Genomic DNA, 25,814 nt, shown 5'->3' on the forward strand with positions numbered 1-25,814 from the left:
AAATGATTTCAAAATAGTAAAAATTAATCATCATCAGGCAATAATAATCATCCAAAAATATATTATTAAGATTCTTTAAAATAAATTGGTAATTATGTACTTTTTTTGTAAACAGTAAATGAATTGTAAAAATGCTTGTAATTTTCATATTTAATTTGCCATACTGTTATCTCACTTTGAAAATCATGCAAGTCAAGTTAGTTGGTTGACCACCCTCTATGAAATTATAGTCAGTTGCACAATATCAATCCCACTTACTTTATAAAATTCAAATACAAATGCACATATGGTGTATTCAGATCACGTTATGTCTGTAAATTCCTTCAATTGTGCGATGAACTTTGATTAATGCTGTTCTTTTACATACTAAAATCTAATAATGATATGCAATTCTTCTTCTGTAAAGAAAGATGAAAATATCTACTATTACTTAATTATCTACAGCTGAAGAAGTGTATTTTAGGCAAATTATTTCGTCATTCAACTGAACAGTAAAAGATGATATCCTGATGTCGCATAGAATGTAAACCTATTTAATAAATATTCATGGCAGATATTTATTTCACGGTAAGGTTCGTGGTAATGAAATAATTTGATAAAAATCATAATACAACAAAAAATTTGATATATTGACATCTCATTTATATCAAGTGTACATGACTAAAAATTACAACTGCCAATCAAAAAACCAAAGGCCTTGTTTCAATGTGATTTATTATGATCAAAAAAAGTTATTATTCAGTAAATTGATAACAATAATATGCTATTTAGGTAAAAATATTATTTCTTATAATTATTAAAACAACTACATTAAAAAAAATGTTATAACAGACTGAAGTTAAATTACTAAACCAATTAACTAATATTCTAGAAAAATAATACTTATAACCAGTGAAAATACAATACATTTCTAAAATACTTAAAAATAGAAATAACAATAGGAATTTAAAGTAATTTAACCCTTTGCATGTGGCTGCTATGAACCCTATAATGCAAGCATAAACAGTTGAAAAAACTATACTTTTTGGTGGAAACATAATAGAAATTATAATTCAATTACTAAAGATTCTATTATAAACATATACATGCTTACCAATTTAAAAACAAAATAGCCCGCTATGAATTTTTTCCAGCTTTTTAGAAATAACTGTACGATAGTATGTAAGCCAATCTTCAAAAATTTCATTGTTGCACCAGGCAAGGGTGATGAGGAAAAAATATGAAATTCAATATTTGATCATATATTCCACAGGTCTTGAAATATGGAATTAAAAATAAATCTATCGTCCCCTTTCCAAATTTTTTCATTAAACCTCACAACACAGCAAATTTACTAGATATCTCACCTGCAACCTAAGGAATAAGTCTTGTAACATCTGCCACATGCAAAGGTGTAAATTACGCTACATTAATAATATTAATAATAACTAATTTTACGCATGTTAAACTTAAGAATTAATTAAAAATAATAAATTAATATAACTTTAATCAAAAATAAATTACAAAAAGAAAATATTTTAAAACAAGGATTTAAATTGAAATTTTCCTTCGATATTTTTACAAGGGAAAGAATATATATATTCTTATTAAATATTGTTTTCGGTATAAGAAATCATAATAAGAACAGTCAAAATTTTTTGTTATTGATTTTTATATCTATTTTACAGGATACTATCCTTCAGCTGCTCAAGGTGTAATGTGAACTTTATATTGTAATGAATATAACAATCTACTATCTTGCCAAAAATGCAATTTTTATTTAAAGAAATTGTTAGGTATTCAAAGTAGTAACTCAAAAGTCGATTATTTTCCCTAAGATTAGTTAAATAAGTAATATATATAACTTCTGCTTTTTATTTCTAACACAGGTAGATATACATTACATTTAAAATTTTTAGTCCATTTGACTGTTTACTAAGAGAAATGAATTAATTCTTGATAAACCATAAAGTAGTGAAATTTTCATGTAAATAATTTAAATTGCAAGAGTATAAAATATAATCATTCTTTCTCTGCTTTACTTCTCTTCACACCACTCATTTTCCTTTCGAACTTGTTCTTCCTCGCTAGCAGTGAAATCATTCTTTATATTAAATGTTTTACGTATTTCTTCTGGCGATTTACCCTTTATCATGTTTGCAACTGTTTTGCATGTAACATCTAAAAGACCTTTAATGTCTAAATAATTCGCAGCCTGAAATAACAAAACAAAAATTAAATAAACAGAATGAATAAAACACATCATCATATAAATGTTATAAATTTTCTTATAACAAGTCAATAGTAATATAAAAAGCAGTCACTTTATAATTTTGAACGGGAGGACATAAAAAAAATACCTCGGTAAAAAAGAAAATACACGAACACAACAATAACAAATCTAACTGAAATTTGAACTGTTAATTTCAATATTTTTACTTCACTCAAATTTGAAAATTTCTTACATATCATTGCTGTAAATTTTGCATCCTCAATTTGGAAGACAAATCAAATCACCAGTTATATCTCTTAATAGCCTAGTGAAAACTTGTTGCTTTGCCAACAACTACATTACTTATAACACTTTTACAGAAGCAGTTGTATAGTTAAATAAGAAATAAATAGGTAGTATTTTTTTTTTTTTCACTTAATCCACCGTGCTAAAATTTCTTTGTATTTCGAAGTATAACATTAAGTAGTACTTCTTACTCCTTTCAAGAAAATTTGTCCTTTTATTTCTATTATATATTACTTACAATTAATTATTGTAATTGAAATTTCTTTTCTACTTCATTTACAAATATTCTAAAGTATCAAAATGATTTTCGTTTATAGTTATTGCTTTATTAAGATTTTTTAAACTCTTGCTAATTTCCTTTTTCTGTAATAATTAAAATTTTATATGCCTATTAATACATGCTAATTATCCTAATTAGCTAAGAGAATATCCAAAGAATGTATAATTAAAACAAAAGTAAAGTAGGGAGTATATGTAAAATAATAACTATATGATTTAGAACACAACATAAATGCCCGGTAAACAGAACATTCCAAACAAAAGATTAAGATAAATGTAAAAAAATCTCATAAAGCAATAGGTCATACAAAATACATTTTTTAAAAACTGAGAATCTTGTAAATTTTAAGGCAGGAACATTATAAAACCTTTCATGATTCTGACATTTTAAAATCTTACAATCTCCACTTCCAATCATTATTTCACAAAAATAGTGAATTATATTATAAAATGTAGTTGAATGTGCTAAATATCATTAAAGTAAAACAGCCATCACTTGAAAGGAAGGGGGTAAGGAGAATACTAACTTATTGCCAGGACCTATAAATAGAGAGCAATATTATCAAATTTCATTGTACAATTCATCCATCACTTATTTTTAGCAAATTATGGGGTAATTGTAGTTAGGAGTAGTAAACTGGTTCAGTGTACAGCTATTCTAATTTTAAAAAGAATTACTTAAAACAATATATTTTCTTATAAGAATTTTTTTTATTATCTTTAAGAGGATACACCTCATCTTCTGAGATAAGAGTTAATCTTGGTATTTAAGGCTTCACTTACTTTAAACCTCATTTAATTAATTCCTTCATTTATGAAGGATCATTTGGTACAATTTCATTGTTGTGGAATTATGACCTCTGTGCTTTTTAGATTTAGCTGTTTGTGCAGAATTGCTGGCAAGTAAACCTGTGTTTAGATAAACTAAATTTATTATATTTTATGATCTTTTATGCTTTTCATAAAAATAATTTCTCTTTATATCCATAAATGCTGAAAAATTTCTATTAATAATTCTTTTGACTAATTTCCAGTAGTATCCTATTTTTGTAAATGTTTTATTTATTTTCTGGTTTACATTACATATTTTATGGTTCACATGTTCTCTGATATGTAGGCAAATTATTTCCAAGTGTTACTTATAACATATATTAACAGTGTTGATACATAAAGATTACTGAAATAAGTAAATTTTTCAAAAAAGTGCCAAAAATAGTCGGGCTGTATAATTTATCCTTTAAGTTAATTTCCTTTAGCTGCTACTCAATTTTAAAGCATTCATGAATTTCTTGGAAATGCTCTTGGACTTGTAAATTTCTTTCCCTGCTTTGTCACATTGGCCTCAATCTATCACTTTCCCAACAGTCTCAAGCAAAAAAAAAAAAAAAAATTGAAATTGGTTTTGCTGAGCCAAGTAGGTTTGATATTCCAGACAAGTTATATGTCATACAAGAGTACTATACTTTGTTTTCTTTTTGATCTACAGGTAAATTTTTACAACATCCTGATAAACCCAATTTCAGATCACAATAAAATTTAAAATAAATTTTAGACAATAGAAAACGTTATCATAAAAAATATAACATAATATCAAACATATGTTAAATAAACAATCTGTATTATTTATTGTTTATAAGAACTCATACGAGAGCATATCATGTTATAATAAAATAAATGATCTTTTTCAACAAATTAAAATGAACTAATGTAGCAATTGACAATGAGATGAAGATTAGTAGATTTTACATCTACCAACCTTTATTTATAAATAAATGTTTTATAGATAATAGTATTGTTCTTTCACAAGAAGAAATGTAACTGGTGTATTCATGTACCCAAAACAGCCTAAATAAGTTTACACAGATTACATAAAAGTACACTTATTTTGAAAGTTTAAAAAGAGGTCAAAGTTTCAGTTTCAAGTATGTAGATCACAATTTTCACTTTCAAGGGACTATACAAAAAAATTTAATCATCATTTTCTGAAACACTGTGAATACAAATCTGCAAGTTAAGAAAATCCAAAAGAAAAGATCTGAAAGAAATGATCTGAAATTTAGTAGTCTACAACTTTTAGTAAAGAAAATATTTTGAAAGTTAATATTTATGAATTTTAATACTTTTCTAAAAATGGAATTAAAATATTTGACTATCACTCGACTAAACATTTATTAAAGATTATAGACCATAACTATCCTCTATCATCTTTTAATTTTCAATAATTTACCAAAATAAGCTCAAATAATGTTCCCTGATCAACTTTTAGAAAATCTGCATCCCAGCTTGAAATATCATCAGTTCTCTTCTCTTTATTTTCATCATCTTCTGGTGGAGGTGGGTCATCCTTGTGATAAGTTGCCCACTGAATAACCTTTTTTAAAATAGCTGAATTTACATTAGGTAATGGCACAACCTCTTCTTCATCTTCATCCATTCCTGCAATATAAAGCAAATGTAATTAGTGGTTAAATAAATATTTATTTTTTTAATTTATAAAAACTCCAAAAGATAATTTTGTTATTCTTTTGATAGGATTATGATAAGTAACAATATTTGGAAGACATTTATATTATAAAATGCTTCATAAAACCTTGAATGTTATCCCAAATTTCACAAACCACTTTAGAAATCTGTAGTGATTGACATCAAATTATTAAGATAACAGCATTATTTTAATTAACACTATAAACTTAGTGTGTTAACATAACTTAACTAGAGTTAACATTATCACTGAAATAAATAAGATAAATAAGGAATAGAACTATAGAATTGTCTATTCCTGCATTAATAGCAGGAGGAGTAGTTCTATTAATAAGGCTTTAATTTTAGCCAAAAAAAAGTTAGAGTAATCATTTTCAAAAATGAAACTTTTTTTAATATTATTACGTAAAGGCTGGAAAATATAGATAAGATAGCAGAGAAATCTCATCATAGAAGACAAACCAAAGAAGAGAACAAAAATCCACCCCTCACAATAAAGTGCATTTATTGACCATGAATCAACAAAACAATGAAATGTTTAAATTTGTTAAAAGCTTGATTTAAAAGGAATAAAAAATATATACTGCATGTTTGGAAAGTTGCTGTGCACTGGAATTATGGAAATGTAATGGTGGAATGTTTTTAATTATTAATTTGAATTTTTATTTATTATTTTATTACTGGTATTCTTCGCACTGGTGATGTGAGCTAGAAGTAGAAGTATTTCAACATGCCAAGAAATTCTAAAAACCAGTTATTCTATTCAGCTTTCATCTGCATAAAAATTTGATTTCTTATTATAGTCCACATAAAACAACTTTTCAAGAAGAAATGACAGATAAGCATGATGACAAATATATGTTGCTTTAAAAATTAAGGAAGATTTGCACCAAAAATACATATGCTATGGTCAAGATGTGAATTCTATATAAACATAATTTATATAGAATTCATCGTTTGATGTGCCATAAAAGATAAATGGCAAAAACAACTACATTATGGTGGTTGCGCTAACTGTAACTATGCAGCTTTCCATAAATTGCACAGTAATTTTAACCAATCTCCCACTCATACCTGAAATAGCCTAGTTTTTGGTGGATAACAACTTGTCAGACATCCTATTATGTCCAACTTTCTACTCATGAGCATTTGTTCAGCAATAGTCAAACAAAAGAGGTCTTTCATAAATGTTTTCAGCAGTGAAATTACCACAGACTTAATTAAGTGAAACAAAAGAGGAATACTTCCTCTTTTAAAAAAAAGAGGAATTTTTTTTTTTTTAAAATAGAAGCAGTTGAAAACTTAATATGAAGGGTGTTTTTTAAACCAAATTGATAATTTATAACAAACAGGAAATGTTTGCTGGGCTTCAAGAAAAACACTGCAAGCCTTTAATGCATAGTAGAATTCCTGAAATCATTGCATAAGTGACCAGTTTGATGATGAAGGTGGCGTTCAATGTAAATAAGATACGCCTAAAAATGTCTATTTTAATTCTATTAACTTTTTAAAGAACCTCCATTCCAGTTTTCTAGTGCCAGAAAAAAATACATACACCACCAATCAAGACTGATAGGCCATATAATCTACATTAATCCTCTGCAATTAGTAACAACAACCTTCTTTATTTATCATATTTTTTATTATTAAAATACACCTAATTTATTTTAACCATTAAAATACTGATTCATAAGCCTATCGAAAAAGAAAATCAATTACCCAAATCTTCAAGCATAGTCTTTATTGTGACAGAGCATTTTGCTATTTCCACATCAACATCGAACACCTCCCCATCTGAACTCTGGAGTTTTATGCTAGGCATCTAAACAAACAAAATTATTACATTAAATTTAATACAGAAAAAAACAATTTTTTACAAAATTTAAGCACTCCAATCATCATACTAAAAATGTAAACAGTCATAAAGTAAAAGAATATATTTTGGTTCACTTTACAGAGAATACTGTGACATGACTATTTACAACAAACACAACCAAAGCATCTCTTCCCAATTACAGTCATCTTAGGTGCTTTTAAACAAGACAAAAACCAATTTTGGGCAACAAATTAAAAATGTTTTAATCTGATTTAATTATAATAATTGCAAACAGAAAACTATTTAAAGCCTAAACAATCATCTGGTAAGCCATTTTGTCAGCTACTACCACAGATAAGATGCTTTGTGGTGGTCAGTTGCAAGAAATAATGATGTAGTATGGACCTAACAGATTTCAGTAGTGCACTGCTCGATGCCTTCTAACATATTTTATTATTACTGGTTGTGTACCAGTCACCAAAATCCTGTATGTTATAAACATAAAAATTTACAGCTTATCTTAAAGAAAAAAAAAAACAAATACTGACTGTTTTTGTATGATTTGAACAATAAAAATTTAATAACATCCCTATTTTTTCAAAATAATCCCTGGTTTTTTTTTATGGGCGAGGCAAAAAATGTTTGGGTTCGAAATCTGGGCTAGATTTTTATAATTGGTGCCAAACTTTACTTCATACACTGTCATTTTTGTAAGGGATCCAAACAAAATGAAATATGGGGCAAGATTTAGTCCAAATCTCACTCCATTCATCTGTGATGAAAGGAGTGTGATGAATGGAGGACCTTCTGCCCTCATTTTTCAATGTTTCAAAGCATTGACTTTGTAGTGTTGATAAGAATTATTTAGAAAAAGCACTCCTTTACTCTGCAAATATGATTTTTATCATCATTCATTTTCCAGCATACCTCTACAGCAATCATGATTGACACCCTTATACAACAAAATAGCCATCATACAAAAAGTAAATGGCCATCAGAATAACTGCGATCAATTTTTCAGCAAGTTTTGTTTAGCTAAAGAAATCAATCCTGACAATAAAAAAAAACTTCTAGTGAATAACAGAGCTCATTTTAATGTTAGTGAAAATGTAAACAAAATTACCTACACTGATATAAACAACCCAAATCAGATCCATCAACAACCACTCCATTCATGCAAGGAATAAGTATAGCGGTTGATTATTGCAGCATTCTAAATTACATAAACCTGCACATCTTTAAAGATGCACCTCAACCCTTGCAAATTTTCTATTTCTTCTTCAAAAAAATTCTTCTTACTTGTTTAGATGTAATTTAATTTTACTGATTTATTGAGTGATGTAAACTTTAATTACATAGCTGCAATTTTGATTAGAGTTGTAATAGTCAAAAATTTTTTCTCTGTCCATTAAAATTCTGTTTGATAACCCTACTCTTTCCATTTAAAATATTAGAGTAGAGGGTTACCCTGGGTGCTTAAAGTGTGATAGTCTGAAATATAGATTGTTGGAATAATTGTTAAATTTCATTTCCATTTTTAACTAACAATTCATTTAAGAGTTCCCATATTTTATTACCACACCTTATAAGTCTATGTGTATATGTATGCGTGTGTGTGTGTGTGTGTGTGTATATATATATGCTCATAACATAAGCACTAAAACTATCCCCACTTTTTCACAACAGTGATAGATTCACTGTAAATTTTCCAGTAACTATTAAATCAGCTGGCTAGGTAATAATTTTATTTACCAAACTAAGTACCATTCCTTCCCTCTTAACAGAGAAAGAATTACGAATAAAAAATTCAATGACAAAATAATAAAAATTTATTAAAATACTGGACTAAGAAATACGAATACCTTTATTAAGGTATAAGATTACAATATTAATTTAAAAAAATTTCTTTTCAGAACCAAAAATTCAATTTTTAATCTTTAATTTCATCCTTTCTCTAAAACTTTTAAGAATTAATTAACTAAAAGATTAATGAAAATACCACAGTTAACGACTACAAAAATATTAAGTAGGCTATGCCATAAATACTAATAATTTAGCAGCATTGTCTGCATACTATATTATTTCATTTATGAAACTATATATTATCTACACTAGCATTTTCATTTCTTGAAACAAAAATTTTCATTTTGATTAGAACTCATCAGGCCACTTTCTTACTCTTTACATAAACTCTAAAATGTTCTAACCAAACAAGAATTGATATTAATCTTGAAAACTGATGAATAAAACCAAACTAAACATTACAAAGCTTCTTTTAAAGAACATTTTAACATTTCCTTTATCAAAAACTGTAAATGTCTACCTATTGGCAAACATTAAGTGGAAATTTCTATACCCATGCTGTCTATCCGAAAAAAAATTCTAGCTACAATCTGAATAAAACTGCAATACAATTTCAACAGAATAATCTATATGGATATTATAATATCCATATAATGGTCACAGAATTGGCAAATGCCAGTGTAATTTCCCAGAGGTTGAAACAAATGCAGAAAATTCAACAATATAGTCTTAATCTATGAATAAGTTTTCATAATATAACATATAAAAAAAAAAAATGCACAAATGATCACCTTCTCTTAAAATAGCTAGATATTTGTTAATCATTTATATTTACATGATCATTACTCATGTTAAGCATCCAATGAGTTTTAAAAGGTATATATGCTACGACTGAGCACAGACCTTCGAAAATATTGCGAAAAAGTGAAAGCAAAGGTAGAAGCGCACAACTTATTAAGAAAACTGATATTATCAAGATAGGGAGCAAAGCCTATCATATTATACGCTGACTCTAAGTTTCTTGGCAGGTGAATAAGTATATGAAGTATGATGCTTCTCTGCACATACAAATAAAGTAAATACAGCACTGAACAAGCACCTGCAGGATAATCACATGAATGCCTCATACCAACAAAAGTGAAAATATCTATACAGCTTGTGGAATAGCACTGCCAAATGTATGCCGATCAGTCACCACAGATAAGGAAAGGAGAGATAGAAACATACATTCATCACCCTATGTATGGGTAAAGAGTCACCTGAAACCCAAAAAGTTTCATTGCCAAATCAAAGCCACTGGAGGGGAGTGCAGAAACAGCAAGACTGAAAAGACAGAGAGCAGATAGAACTACAATGTGCTTCATAAAAGAGGGCATAGGTGTTGGAGAGAACTACAACGGTCCAAGTGGAAGAAAACTCTAAATCACCTCACAAGATGATTTTGCTAGAACCCAGGTCTATTTGAAGAAATGGGGCCTAACTAAAGTAGTCTCATGAATGCGAGTAGAAACGAGATCACAAACACCTACCTATTCCCACTAAAATGGAGTACTTTACGAGGTAGAGGAAGTTTTATGGTCGAGCACTGAAATTACTGATGAAGCCAAACGACTGGTAGAGAAATGGGAAAATAAAATTTGACAAGCAATTTGGATAAAAAAAGAAGACTTTAACATCATTCAAAAACCATGCTTTATTTTCCATTATATATTATAAAATTTTTAATTGGCTGGAAGACCAAGCATGAGGCCACTAATGACCACTAATAAAAAATTGTTTAAAGTTAACCTAAAAAAAACTTACCTTAACAACACGGCTCGTATAGTTTACAGTTAATTTATAAATCAATTACATCAAAAGAATCAGTTTTAATTTTATAAACAGAAATACATAAAATACTTTTAAGTAAAAAAAAAAAAAAAAAACTGTACAGTCAAAATATTTTAAATGTTGCATAGCAACATTTTAAGATGATTTAATTAATTATTGTTATAAAAGGATAATTAATAATATTATAACATCATAATTCTTTTATTCAGGGTAGAAAATAATGAACTGATAGTCTCAGAAATAAACAGTACTACAATGGCCATGTTAATACTATCATTAAAAAAAAATCCGACCCTTTAGCATTAGATTTGATTTATGGTTATAAAGAAATATATTACTCTTCTGTCAGTTTGCAATATTTTGCTAACAGTTAGCTGCAAGTAACAACATAAATAATGTTATCTACCAGTGTCATTTCGTTATCCATTCCTTTGTTGGTGTCATTTTCAAGGATGAGCAAATAAATGTTTATTTAGTGCAAAAATCTCTCAAATATATGAAAGATGTCTTTTTGCTGAGATTTCTCTAATGTGAAGGCTGCAATAATTGAATAATTTCACGTTCTATAAATAAATTTCATTCGATGGTAGTGAAAAGTGTCCAAGCCAACGATGACCAGCTTTTGAGGCAAGAAAAACATTTAAGTTATCACCCAGAAAAATTGTTAAAAAGCAATCCTCACAGACTGAATGGTTAAGGGCTTCTGCTTTCCGAACTAAAGAAAATAGCACTCTTACTACTCTACTGCACCCGTTCATAAAATTTGTCCATGAAAAGTTTACATTATTGCTTGTTTCAATCTTTAGTTGATGAAATTGGGTTATTGTGATTGACTCTAGAGATGAGTTTTGATTTCACCTGGATGGTTATGCATAATTAAACACTTTTTCACATACACACACACACACATATATAGAGTGAGAGGGGGAGGGGGAGAGATAGCTGGTTTGCTAACAATCTCTTGCCACCATATGAGTGTTTGACTTCTCTTTCCTATAAAACTGTGGATGATGTTACTATGACTTACAGTTTACATAATGGAATGAAAAAATTAGTTTAAAGAAGGTGTAAATTGTCATATTGCTAATCAAACAACCATATTGTAAAAATAATATGGTCATTATTTATTTATTCATTCATTTTTATGTTACACAATGTGTTCCAAAATATAAAAAATAAAAATTTTATTTCTGTGGGCTACATTATCTTTTCATTAATCAAAAGTGATAGAGATTGTGCTAGCCACAACAGTGGGAGCCAGACAACAAATCTGATTCAAAAACATATACACCTTTATACAATCTTATCAATATACCAAATAAATAGCCATAAATCAGCAAAATAAACATAATTATCATTAAATAAGTAACAAAATAAAAAAGATCATCATGACCATATCAATCCAATAAGTCAAGCAAAATTATTTACAGTAGCAGTTGTGTCAAGAAACACTAATGCCAATGCACAATGTCGTTTTAATTAAGTTCAAAGGTACTGTACGAGGTCTATTCAAAAAATAACCAAATACGTTTAATTACACGCTAACAGTGATATTTAGTGACATGGGTTTGATAGCAGTGTTCTGCATAACCTCCTCCTCTGTAACCACATGTTCTTGAATTGTTGATATCTTGTTTAGTTTTTGTGTTATTCTTATTTGCGTGCAACATGTTTAAGTGTTAGAAGCAATTTTTATAATATGTGATTTTCAGGAGCAATGCTGCAATGTAAAATTTTGCTTGAAACTAGGGAAAACTTTCACAGAAACATTTCAATTTTTGAAACAAGCATACAGAGATGATGCTCCGGGTTGTATGCAATGTCAATTGAAGATTACCCACTACCAGGAAGCCCTTTAACTTCAACTGATGACACCAGTGTTCAGAAACTCAACGATCTGATGCGTGCAGATTGCAGAGTGACTGTCAAAGAACTTGCAGAAGAGGTAAGCATCTCAATTAGATCATACCATGACATTTTGCATCAAATTTAACAAAGTTTGATCCTCAATTGATGACCGAAAGGTAGAAAGAACATCGACTGGACGTTTGTAAGCAACTTCTTGAACAAGCCGATGACGATGAAACATTCATCCAAGGCATCATAAGGGGAGATGAAAGTTGGGTTTCTGGCTATGACATCGAGACAAAAGTTCAATCATCACAATGGATTGGCAAAGGATCTCCAGGCCCCAAGAAAGCATATCAGTCTTGATCCAATTTCAAAATGATGCTCTCATGTTTTTTCGATTTTAATGGAACTGTGCATTTTGAATTCTTACCTCAAGGTGAATCATGCATATTATCAAGGAATTTTACAATGGTTACATGAAAAAACCCACAAAAAGAGATCAGAGTTTTGGTGAGACAATTCATGGATTCTTCACCATGACAATGCGCCTGCACACTCAGATTTGCCAATTTGTCAAGTTTTGAGCCAAAAATCAGATGACTGTCCTCCCTAAGTCTCCCTACTTGCCAGACCTGGCTCCTTGCAATTATTTCTTATTAAGGAAATTAAGATCAGTGATGAAAAGACTCAAAATCCGTTTTGAGACTATTGATCACATTAAAGCAAATCTGTCACGATCTTAAAGGCCACTTCAAATGAAGCTATCCAGGACTGCATCGCAAAGTAGAAACACCACTGAGAAAAATGTGCAAATAAAATAAGGGAGTACTTTGAAGAGGACAAGGACCAATAATCTGTAAAATTAATAATAAAGATTGGTTATTTTCTGAACAGACCTTATATTATACTCTATTGTAGTGTACTGTATGTAATAACTGTTGTAGTATAATCTTAACATATTTGAAATGATGATTTTATAGCTGATCCCTTTTGTTTTAGTTTTTATGTTATTTTAAATACTGACTTATGTTATACAGCTTTAAGTGAGAATCTCTACAAAGATTTTCTGAAATAAATCACAATCTCTATGATGATGACAGCACATGAACTCGGCAACATACCAATCTATCAAACCTATCTATACCACACTGTATTTTGTTACAGTGTTTTAATAATTTCCATGCGATTTTTATAGTATGTGTACAAGCTCTCACTTTTGGGGTCTAAACCACTCTGCAAATAATTAACTATTTGGTGAACATAGTTTCCAGGAAAGTTTGCAATTCCCAGATGTTTTCAATTTATCCAAAATAATTAGCAATCTCATTTTTATGTAATTTTTTATTAAAGGCATTAAAGTTTGTGTGCTTCTGTCTATCACCATGAGCAAGAACATTTCTCACTTTCTCAGAAGAAATCACTGAAGACCTGCTACCTGCTGAAGAACAACATTTTATTTTTTGTTATGTGAACATAATCTCATCAATTTCAAGTGTCATATTTATTCCCCGATTACCGCCAGATAGTAAAGATCGTGAGTACACAAACCTCATGCATATAGTTATTCTAATTCACAAAAGTGTTTTTGTTGATTCCTAACTCATGTTCATAAAACTTGACCGATTGGATATTTGGCCCAGCTTAAATGAAGAATACTATTCTTCAGAAAGGTAATTTAGAACCGATCAGAAATGTATTTTAGCATAACTGTTTAAATTTTGTACACTCCTCCTTGGAATACATCCACCAGTCTCATGCACCCAATCATAAAATCACACCGTACCCCTGTTCACACCAACACTACAAAAAAAAAGCTGAAAAACAACACAGCATAATTTTCATTGTAACATGTTCCAACTGAACACACAAAATTAATGATAAACTGTTGTCTATTTTGCTTTCCGTTGAAAGCAAAAACAAGACTAGATGATGCAGTTTAACTGATTATTAATAACTAGCTAGATAAGAATCTGTATGAACATGAGTAGTGTAGATTCGCTTGAACAAGCATAGTATATACAACTCACTATGTTGATATCATATAAATATAACTGAATAAATTAATAACTTCAATATCCTACTAAATTAATAACTTTTCTTGACATATAACAAATCAGAATCATATTTTTATATTTATATTATATTTAACTAATAGAGCTGCACCTGAAACACAGCCATATCTTTCAAATAATGTTTAATATTTAGGAATTGACGTTTTTAGTCATTCGAGTTATGAACTTGGGCAAACCAAAATAATCAAAATCAAAGTACATGACCTCAAAAGACTTGCACTAAGTCTCTATATTATATGATATTAATTTCACCCTTAGATGATATTTAAAAAGAGTAGTTCAGAATAATCCTTATGACACCTGACAAACTGAAAATTAACATTGAATGAGGTTTCTAACATGGGTGAACAAACATGTTCTGTGATTTTACTAGCTCATCTGAAAGATGTGTTTAAACAACTTTTAATTTGACATTTTTTTGACATTGCTGTAATTATGTCCTCAAGAAAATAAATGGCTGTGACAAAGAATCAAGGACTGATTTGCCATACTATAAAACCTTGTCAATAAATAAGCTTAAATAAAATAAATTTTAGAGTTTGTACAAAACTGCATAGTTCTACAGATAAAGCATATGGCTCTTTTCCACTCTAATGAATGTTATAAAGATCAAGCCACACTTCCTAAGATGACAAAATAAGACACATAAAAATATAATTTACAAATGTCACAAAGAGATCTTATTACTCCCAATGAATGTTACAGATAATCTATGTTGACTATCATTAAAGCACGCTAATAAATAACACTTTAAAAATAATCAAGAAAACCAAAATCATTACAAAATCTTTTTCAATTTATAGAACATGCTAATGAATCCTTGGATAGTTAAATCCCACTATCTTTTTTCCTCTGAACATACTTTTTATCATCTAGAGTATTTTTATATTAACATGCATACTTGGTGTTGATACACAGATACTTCATTTTAAATTTGTCAATTTTAACTTTTTAATATCTACTGATAAAATAATTTATGTTTGTATTTTGTCACATTCACTTTCAACATGTGGGTGATATAATCTGATCAATAATATGATTTTGATCTTTAGATGGTAAGTAGATTATGAGAATACTTACTTATAAATACTGTTGCCACATACATGCCGAGTTTCATATTTGCAAGTGCAATGCTAGCCACAGATGTCAACAGGAATACAGTTATCCTAGTAACTGCCTACAATCAGTTACGGTAGCCTACTAACTGTCTGCACAAGCACCACTCCCCACAAAGTAGCTGATAGCACAACTCTCCCACCACAACGGAAGTGCAACCCTACACTCACAAGCATCTATTAAAGACTGGTACCAGCTTAGCAAAAGCTTATTCATTGCTGACCACCCCTGGAGAAGAAGAAAGAAGTTACCTGGCTGGTCCATAGCGGGATCACCCGTAGGATGCCAAAATTCCCACTGGAGCAGCAGGTCTGGCTGACCCGCCGGGAATGGAAACTACCTTCTCGCCCAGGATGGCAGGCTTCAGGTGCTGTGATCGGGGCCGGCCAGTGAACCCATCTGCAGGAGCCGGTCCAGCATGGGGTCGCTCGGGAGAACCGCCTCGGCCAAAGCCGATCCGACACTGCGGGGCTCTAGGAACCACCAATGCCACAATTTGGCGCGGACCCAACTGCTGCCGAGATGTAGCTAAGTCTGACTGCAACGGACAAGCCGCAACTCCCCGACTACAGACGAGCCAACTTCGTCGGAGACCAGCTTCGGGACTCAACAACCCTTCTCAGGGCTACCTCGCAAAACACACAAAGGACCATTTTCACGGCAATCACTCCAAAAACCTCAAATAGCCCTTTTCAGGGGTACCGTATGGTTCTTAGTTGCCACGTAGCGTCGAAGCTATTCGGCAACAAGTGGCAGCCAACGTGAGGCGACGATTGTCTGGATGAGAAGAATGGATATAGTCATGCGTCTACCGACCACATGTAAACCGACAGAAAAACACACAAGGCGCGCAACAACATTGAGTGCCTGATTGCGGGCATTTTTGCAGCATTTCCGCCAGTGATAACAGCAATCATCAGCGGCCTGCCACATGAAGACCCAGAAGTGTTCTTCTCTTGTCTACAAATTCGGCTAAAAGAGCAGAGTGCCCTTCAGCGCCGAAGGGCAGCTGAAAGGAGATGGTCTGTCCTGGGCCAGGCAGTACAAAGCCCAACAACTCGACTGGCTCAAGTCCATCGACCGATTTCGGCATTAATGTAAGCGCCCGCAGACTACTGCTAAGCTGTGGTCCCAACTTTACGGACGAACGCAAGGGGCTAATGAAACAGTAGAGCTTTTCTTGTTACGGGGAAACTCATTCACCGACTAGCTTCAGGTAGTGATGGAGCAGCTAAGACTCGATATTCGACTATATCTCCGAGCGGCAACCATCCATGATATTGACGAACTGCTGCATCATCGTGAAGCGGACGAGCAGGAAATCCAAGCTACAATGAAGATGAAGAGTACTCACGAAAGCTGCGGAATTTATAAGCTGAGCCAGCTAGATCGAGTAGGTGGGTTTCAAACGGATACTTCCGTGGCTAGAACAACATGGCTGACAAGGCAAATTGATGTAGAAGCAGCTTGGCTCCGTCGCGTCACTGCTGCCCGAAGCGCCATTTCCACAGGGTCTTCCCAATAAAGCAGTCACAGTAGCGAAACGAATAAGGGTCCCGGCAGTGGAGCCAACCGGGGCCTTCAATCAAATAAGCTTGAACATCCCTAGAATCACCGTCGAAGTGGATTAGTGGTGGCTGCCTTCAGCTATGTCGACGATATACCTCGGGCGAAAGCTGTAAATAATACAGCCTACGGCGACGCCTGAACTGGGAAAGCTTGCGTCTGGGGCAGTTGAATCTTCAACATTCTCGGGCGGCCACCAGTGAAGCCATGACGATCCTTGAGGAGCGCAACCTTAAGTTTCTCTTGCTCCAGGAGCCGTATACGGTCGGGGATAGGGTGGTCGGTTTCCACGGGGTTGATGTTATTCATTCTCGTGGGAGACGGCCGCTCTCTGCGGTCGTAGTTGGCTCAGATTCTTTGGGTGTCTACTGGATGCTTCATTTGTCTGATGAGCAGTTCACCGTCGTGCAAATCACGAGGGGCATGTATGTCGTACTGGTGTCTGGATACTTCCAGCTGGGATGTATTAATAAAAATCATGTTACCGGCCAAGGCCATTGTACGTCCTGTTCAGTGTTCAATGCGGGTTTGGTGATCGAGACCACACTATCTGTGGGGTCTTACCAGGCGTTAGGGCGGGTGTAATCCTTTCCTGACATGCGGGCTGTAGATCACATTGACATGGCCCAATGGTACTCAGAAAGGCACCGGGGATTGACCAACTTGACTCGGATATTTTTGCCATGCCACCCCCTCCGTACCTAGCCCTGATGGGCCTTATCGGAGGTCACTTTCTCGACCCACATACTGATTGACTCTGAATTGAGGTCTCTTCAGAATGCCACCGAAGCAAATACCACGAATGACTTTTCCACTGATGTAAACCCTATAAACTAACATTACGAAAATGAAATAATCAAAACTACTCACACGAAATTTGTTCTATGAGTAGAACAAATTATAAATTTTGAGCTAAATGTCCTACAACAAAAGAAAATTAAACGAACAACATCGCAAAATAACAAAATAAAACTTCAAAACTCCTATCACGGTAACTTGGGCTAAACGCCCACGCGACCCTAGACACCCGTGTTACACGAACAGCCATTCATATACGCCCTCCCCAACTCGCTGAATAACCAAATATTTCATAAAACTCGCTAGTATAACCCATTCGGCCCGGCTTTTCCAATTTATAGTCAAATCAAACTAAGAGCCAATATCTCCGCGGTGCCTCGCATCCTCTAATCGTCTGTCCTCATATCAAAGATAGACATACAAAACGTGAAAAGTTTCGCATTACACCACAACTCTGACACAGACCCGAATCAGCCAGGTTGAAACGAGCCAATTTATCCCTTTTAAGCACCATGGCCCGAAAGAAACTGTGTGGAATATTTATTAGAAGAGACCCAAGAAACGCCCGAAAACTCCTCACATCAGCGAAGAGACCATGCGTATAACGTCCATTAGTTTCTCATCCCACCCGAAGTGGATGAAGTTACGCAACCGGCTCATTGAACACTGAACAACACGACTACTACTATAAAATATAAGGGCGAATCCCACGAAGCGTCATAATGAGGAGATGAAGATAGCCCTCATGCAGGACGTCCAACAACTAAACTAGGTGAAATGTGCCGCGAGTACTGTTCGCATTAAGAAATCGGGCCAACGCCGCGACCGGCACGCCATCAAGCGAAGTGCTCATAGGGAGACAGTCCGGGAACTGGCAGCACCCAAAGGCAGAGGAAGAACCTCAGTCCATTGTGGAAAGAGAGAATGCAGCAACATTACATCCCAACCACGCAGGGGAAGACACCCACCTTGTGACATTACCGGTCGCCAAACCACCTTCTCCGTTCCAAGCCCTGAGGGGCTTTACCGGAGGTCGTCTTTTGACCCTTTAACTGATTACATTTCACAGTCATCAGCCAGGCCTCAATGGGAATGCAACCAATGTAAATGCCTCGGTAGACATTTACTTTAGTAAATAATTATCAGATTTCGAAGGCAGCATTACACCAGATCTGTCAAAATAAGTTCGTAGAATAGACAGGAGAGCAACCAACATTTAAGGTGTACGACAAAGTGTTCAAACAGCACTCCGGCCCTGCTCGTGATGGCAAGACTCGAGGCTCCTTGTGAAGCCCGTATACTCTCGTTCACAGGGCAAGATTATGAAATCAACCGGAAAAGCACCCGACTAAAGGTATACGTCTAGAGGTTTAATGCTCCACACCACGCCCTGACAACTGAACTACAACGAGATCCATCAGTTCTAGATTCGTATCCGCCCGTCTAAACCCGGGGGGGAGGGGTAGTTTTCACATACATCCTGAGGTTCATATCGGCAAGCGCAATGCCAGCCTTTCAGATGTCAGAGGGAGTACAGTATACCTCCGAGTCTGCACAAGTACCCTGCCCACCAAACCAGCTAACCGTGCAACTCACCCCTACCACAGCGGTACTGCGGCTCCACCACCCGCAGGCGCCTATAAAATACCAGTAACAGCACAGCGACAGCTTATTCAACCCCAACCACCACCTGAAGAAAGAGATGGATAAAGAATGAAGTTCCCTGGCCGGCCCAACGTAGAACCTCCCAGCGGATGCCAACATCCCCGCCCAAGCAGCAGGCCAGCCCGGCCCGCCGAGAGAGCCGCTGTGCTACCTTTCCGAGCTTTAAGCCCCCTGGCCGGCGGGCCGACCAACGGGCACATCAGCAGGAGCCGGCCCAGAGCGAGATCCCACACCCGACACTGCGAGGTTCTGGGGACCACCACTGTAACACTGTAATGCGGACTCAACTGCCACCGAGGAGAAGCTAGGTCCGACTCCAACGGACAAGCCGCAACCCCCAACTATAGTCGTGCCGACATCGCCGGAGTCCAGCTTCCAAACCTTTTCAGGGCCACCTCGCAAAACACACGAGACCTTTTTAAGGGCTATCACTCCAAAAACCTCAACAGCCCTAACAGCCCTTTTCGGGGGCTACCATAAGATTCTAAAGTGCGGTCGATGCCATTCGATGATAATATTCAAAATTAAACAGTTGTGAGAACAAGTTCAAAAACGTTACATATTCAAAGATAGAATAATAAAAATACATAATAATGTACTTATTTATTCAATCATTCTCAAAGTAGCAATAAGTTTAAACTCAATTACAGTCACTTAATGATATAAATTTTATAGTGGAAAAAAATTGGAAGCATTACAGGAATTCAAACCCAGTTCAAAATCACAGTAAAAAAACCCGAAACATTAATTTTTATGAAACTCGTAAAGCTGAACTACAAACTACACATATTCTTGCAGAGAGCACAACATCTGCATATATCATATACCACTTTTTGATAGCACAAATGATTCTGTTAAAACTTAAGATATGTAGTTTGAAGGATACTCATACTTATAACAAGAACAACAGTAAGATCAAAGATTGTCAGTAGTACAAGTAGTAGTGAAAATTAAGACAATATTTTTAACAATCTTTGTAAATATAATGTTTAATGTTTGGCAACATCAGTTACTAATTTAAATTTATAATTACAAATATTTTCTTAATTTTTTTAACTTATTGGAGTTACTACATTTTCAAGATAAATTAATTACACTAACATAATTTTCCATATACACAGGTGTCCCATAATTTTCCATACATAGTAAAAATAAACTTGTTTTAATGAAAATCATTTACTTATTTTTATGTATTCTATATATCTATGAAAACTTATGGGACACTTTTGTATTATGAATAGGTATTCTGCAAATTGAATAAATATATCATTACAAAAAATCAGTTTATGATTAAGGAATCGGCTTTATCAGTTGATATAACTACAACAAAATTACTATGTAATGATTTTTATTTATTAAATTTAATAAATTACTTACTACTACTTTTATATATTATTTTGAATACTATTTTAATCTTGATTACTTATATTCACATTCATGTTAAATTAAATTGAGTATTATTTAATCTTTTTTCTGTAACTGTATCAAAAGAAATATTATATTTAAAATCATTATATAAAATTTTCTTATCAGGATAAACAAATTCAATACTCATAAAATTGTGTAATACCTAATATTATTATCATCAATCAAATATTTTCTATGAACTTGTACATAATTTCTGTAGTGTTGTAGACATTCTGTTTTTAACAGTATCTAGTTTTCCTACCCGTAGTATAAATATTAGTACTGTATGTTTAGAAATTTAAACAAAACTTTAAGCTGGTGAAGTACCACAACAATATTTCACGCAGAATGAGTTGAAATTAATAAGTACACTTTACCTAATGCAGAATAAAGATTAAAAAATAGAAGACAACAATTACCCAAGGAAATTATTTTTTCTCAAAATTAAACAATTTACATTATTTAAAACAAGCCATTAATTTTACTAACGGATAAGAAAATGTCTTATGCAAAAGATATATATATATTCAAAGGACAACTTTTCCCGTGATATACTAAATTAAGCAGATAATAAAATTACCAAATTATAATAATAAAAGTTAATAACCACAAAATGGAACTAATTTTTTGTATAATTATTATTATTCATCTTAAAATATTTTGATACCCAAAAAAATGAACAGGTAAAGCTTGAAAATACCTTTTCTAGAAACTACACACAATATGGAAGCAGAATGTGGGCTTCCTTGTTTTTTATTTTGTAACATAAGGTTGTATTACAGAATTTTATTGCAGTTTTCAAGACATTTTCTAAATTAAATTATATAACGTTTTTCAAAATCATTTTAAAAAGGTTTGAAAGTTAGTAAAAGTGTAATTTAATAATTCTTGCAACTACAACTTGCATTTTCATTTATAGTTATACTAAACTAACTTATCTTTAATTTAATTTTGTTCATCATTATTATTTAGTAGTAAATTCAGTAAGCATATTAAAAAAAACGAAAAGGGTAAGTCAAATCATTAATTGACAATAATTTAAAAAAAGTAATTATGGATCACATTAAAACTTCTTGATGTTTCAACTGTTTAAATTCGAAGTACTCTACAACTTAAAAGCCTCTTTCAATCTCATGACAGAAGACACGGTTTTCAAAAGAATGATGGTGGGGACTGGGCTTATTTTCTGTTTAAAATTTCCATAAATATTACTTATAATCCACTAAATATATTATATGATTTTAAATACGCATTATTATTGTTGCAATGGATTTTATTTAATGTATTTCTATATCCATTGTTATATTTTTATTTTAATATCTGTAAGATTTGTATCTATTATATCTGAATTATAAATGACCGATATGAATTACTTATTACCATACTAATGTACATTAAAAATAAGATAATTTCACTATCAATGAATTTAATATCAGTCTAGTTCATAAATTCATGCTCAAATCTGATATAAAGTAAATACCGGTTTTAAACAGTAATCTTACTGCTTTCAATGAATACTGCTCATAATTTTATTTAATAAAATAAACCCTTATAAAACTTTTAATTGTTGAAAAATAAATTTTTGTTACAAAAGCTAAGTGAAAATTAGATGTTATAGTCTTATATTAAAAAAAAATCTTTAAAAGTGATAAATAAAAAGTAATAAAAAATGATTTAACTGAATTAAAATTCTTTACATGAAGTGTTACAAACCTCTGTACCAAATTTAAAAACAACTATGAAAAATATAGTAAACCTGCGAGAGGGGTCTATTGTGTTTTAACTGTAAATACTACTTCGAATACTGAATTTCTTTATCTCAATGAACTACACATTTAAAAGTAACCTACCATACACAAAACCATCAATATATGTTCACATCTATCGTTCTATAGTTCTGTATCTATAGTTCTGCACAAAAAAAAGATAATACTTTAGAAGAAACCATCATATATTAATAATTCCTCAAACTACCATCTTAAAATTAATGTTAAATAAATGATAAAGTTCAGTTCTATGACCTAGAAAACTAGTTTTTAAATATTTTATTTGGTGCAAAATTCATTTAAGGTCTATACTGGCAAAAAAAAAAGATTCATTTATTATACGTCTGCCCAAAAAAAGAGTGTAATGTATTTAGGGTGTATGTATGTACGGTTGTTCCACCGTAGCAGCTCAACGGCTGAACTAATTTAGATGTATGACTCCATGTTGAAATCCTTAGATTACCAGGAGTGTCATAGGCTATATAAACACATATATGTATATGTAGCAGTGGAGATTTGCCGGTTAAAGCACAAACTAATGAATTGTGAGCCTCTCACTACATTACCTGGGTCTGAACCTAATGATTCAAATCTAACAAACAAATATTACAAAAATAAAATAAAATTTACATAATGTACTAAATAAATTTTTTTTTAAATTTGTTTAATAATGGGATTCCTGTGGGGGATTGCATGTGAGACTGCAAGCGGTAGTAAGGTGATGCGAATACCTCATGTGAAGCTAGACCAATCATCACCACCAACTGGTAATAAACAGGATGGCCCTGGGGCACAGTATTGGTAGGTGCATGGGGTGCTATTATAATATCTCTGCAAACAATCATCAGATTTTCAAAATGAAAAGTTTACGGTCTCCTCATTTGGCTCATTACATTAAATAGGATATACATAATTTTTCGAATTGTAAATTTTTCGAATTGTAAATTTTTCTCAACGATCACTAAAAAGTATTAAATAATAAAAACAATTATAAAAATTAAAAAAACAGGGCTGCTAAAAATAAATAAATTGAACTAAAAAAACGACAATAGGGCTAAAAAAAAAAAGAAAAAATGATATGAAAATAAAGGACTAAACATCGTTATGCAGCATTTAAATAAATAAAATAATGGATGACCAATCAAAATTCAGACAGTTTTAATTTGTTTAAATATATTTTTTATGTTGTAGAAATAGCAGGCATTTAAGGTTGTCTAATGATGAAGTTCTCACCAGGTGAAGTTCTTCATCTGCTCCTTCTCCTGATGAAGATTTCAGAAATTTTTGTCCTTCAATGAAAATATTTATATGCAGTTGGGGGGGGGGGGCTCTTTAGTATAGAATAATTACTATTCAGAGCTCTATTAATATAGGAAAATTACTATTCGGCACCGCCCTGACTAATATCAAAACTAAATTTTTAACTTATGGCACACTGTAAAGGTGTTGTTTTAATTATAATAATTAAAATTTTTTTTAAGTATACACTTATTTTTATTAACCTACAAAAATTACAGCTACATAAAAAAAAATTAGTTCATAATAATTGCTAAGCTGAATTTAAAAAGTGTACGAACACATTGCTATAATGAAACTTGCAAGGGTGGGTATTATTATTTTCTTTTTTTTACTTAAGATTTCAAACTAATTTTCTTGAATTTCAATAGAAAAATAATTTTAAAATTATAATGGCATCAAATACTTATGTTACAATATCCATTAACCTAATTTAAATTACTCAATGTATAAACAAGTAATAAAAAATAATCACTTGAATGAATAATAAAAAAAAAATACCTGACATGAGTACTACAATAATTCTACAAAATAAAAATTATCTATTGAAATGGTACAACGGTAGGTAGGGCGGCTTTAACATAAACTTTTAAAAAAAGTACCAGTTGATTTTTGGCAATTTTGTTTTTTTTTAAATCTGCTAATCATCGTCAAAACACCCTCTAAAGAAATATTATCATTAATCAATGGAGTTCACAAAATATATACATTACAAACATTCAGTTTTTAACCATATCATCAAAATGGATGAAAGACACAAATGATGCTAAACACAAAAATTAATGTTATAAACAGACATACTGACTGATAAAAATATATAAAGGAAGCGTGTGAGTTGACTAGGAAATCGTGTAACATATGTGAAAGTAGTTGAAACAAATGCAAAATTCATTTCATGGCATGAGATAAAAAAAAACAACCTGATTAGATTTATATTTCAATATTTATTTGCCACTTTACACATAAAAAGGAATGAACTTGGATTCATAATTATGGAAACTTTCTCGTTACAACATAAAAGTGTTTTTACATAATTATCTTACAAGTAAAGGGCAAACCAGTAATAAAAAATTCCAATTACTATGGATATTACTTTTTACACATAAATTAAGATTTATAATTTATTTAAAGATAAGATTTACTTATAATATAAAGTTATGTCTCGTGTGAATTAATTTTTATACATAAACAAACAGATCAACATGATTAAAGTTATATTCTTTGAAAAAAGCTTGCAAGTTGCTTTAAACTGTGTCATTCAAATAATTTTAATAATTATATAAACACTGATGATTACATATATTGTCAATTTTCTGCATTTCTTACTTCTAGTTTTGTACAGTTTTGGTGGCATATTTCGATGTAATGTTAATATTTTATATTGCAATTTAATAGATTTTATTTACAGTACTGTGGTTAAATAAACGTGCTAATAAATAAGCCAAAACATCTTAAACAGCTGGCAATAATTATAGTGCATGCTTTGAGAAGCATGATGATTGTAATCTGTTTTATTTGCTACTACAAAGGTGAATGTTTGTAGAGAAGTCAAATCGAATAATTCATGAAAG

At 32.0% G+C, this 25,814-nt stretch overlaps 1 protein-coding gene across 2 annotated transcripts in view; it reads right to left on the reverse strand.

Moving 5' to 3' along the window:
* Positions 1 to 608: 608 nt before the first annotated feature.
* SkpA (S-phase kinase associated protein 1 SKP1-related A) overlaps positions 609 to 25,814 on the reverse strand; it is a 100,259-nt gene continuing 75,053 nt past the window's right edge. For both annotated transcript variants that reach the window (XM_075355548.1, XM_075355547.1), the window contains exons 2-4: positions 6,977 to 7,079; positions 5,004 to 5,212; positions 609 to 2,194 (exon numbers count right to left, since the gene is read on the reverse strand). In XM_075355548.1, coding sequence (XP_075211663.1) covers positions 2,018 to 2,194; positions 5,004 to 5,212; positions 6,977 to 7,079 — 489 coding nt within the window. In that variant the 3' untranslated portion in view covers positions 609 to 2,017. The remainder of the gene's footprint in view (positions 2,195 to 5,003; positions 5,213 to 6,976; positions 7,080 to 25,814) is intronic.

This window comes from Lycorma delicatula, chromosome 2 (genome assembly GCF_047948215.1).
Source record: "Lycorma delicatula isolate Av1 chromosome 2, ASM4794821v1, whole genome shotgun sequence".
Lineage (NCBI taxonomy): Eukaryota > Metazoa > Arthropoda > Insecta > Hemiptera > Fulgoridae > Lycorma > Lycorma delicatula.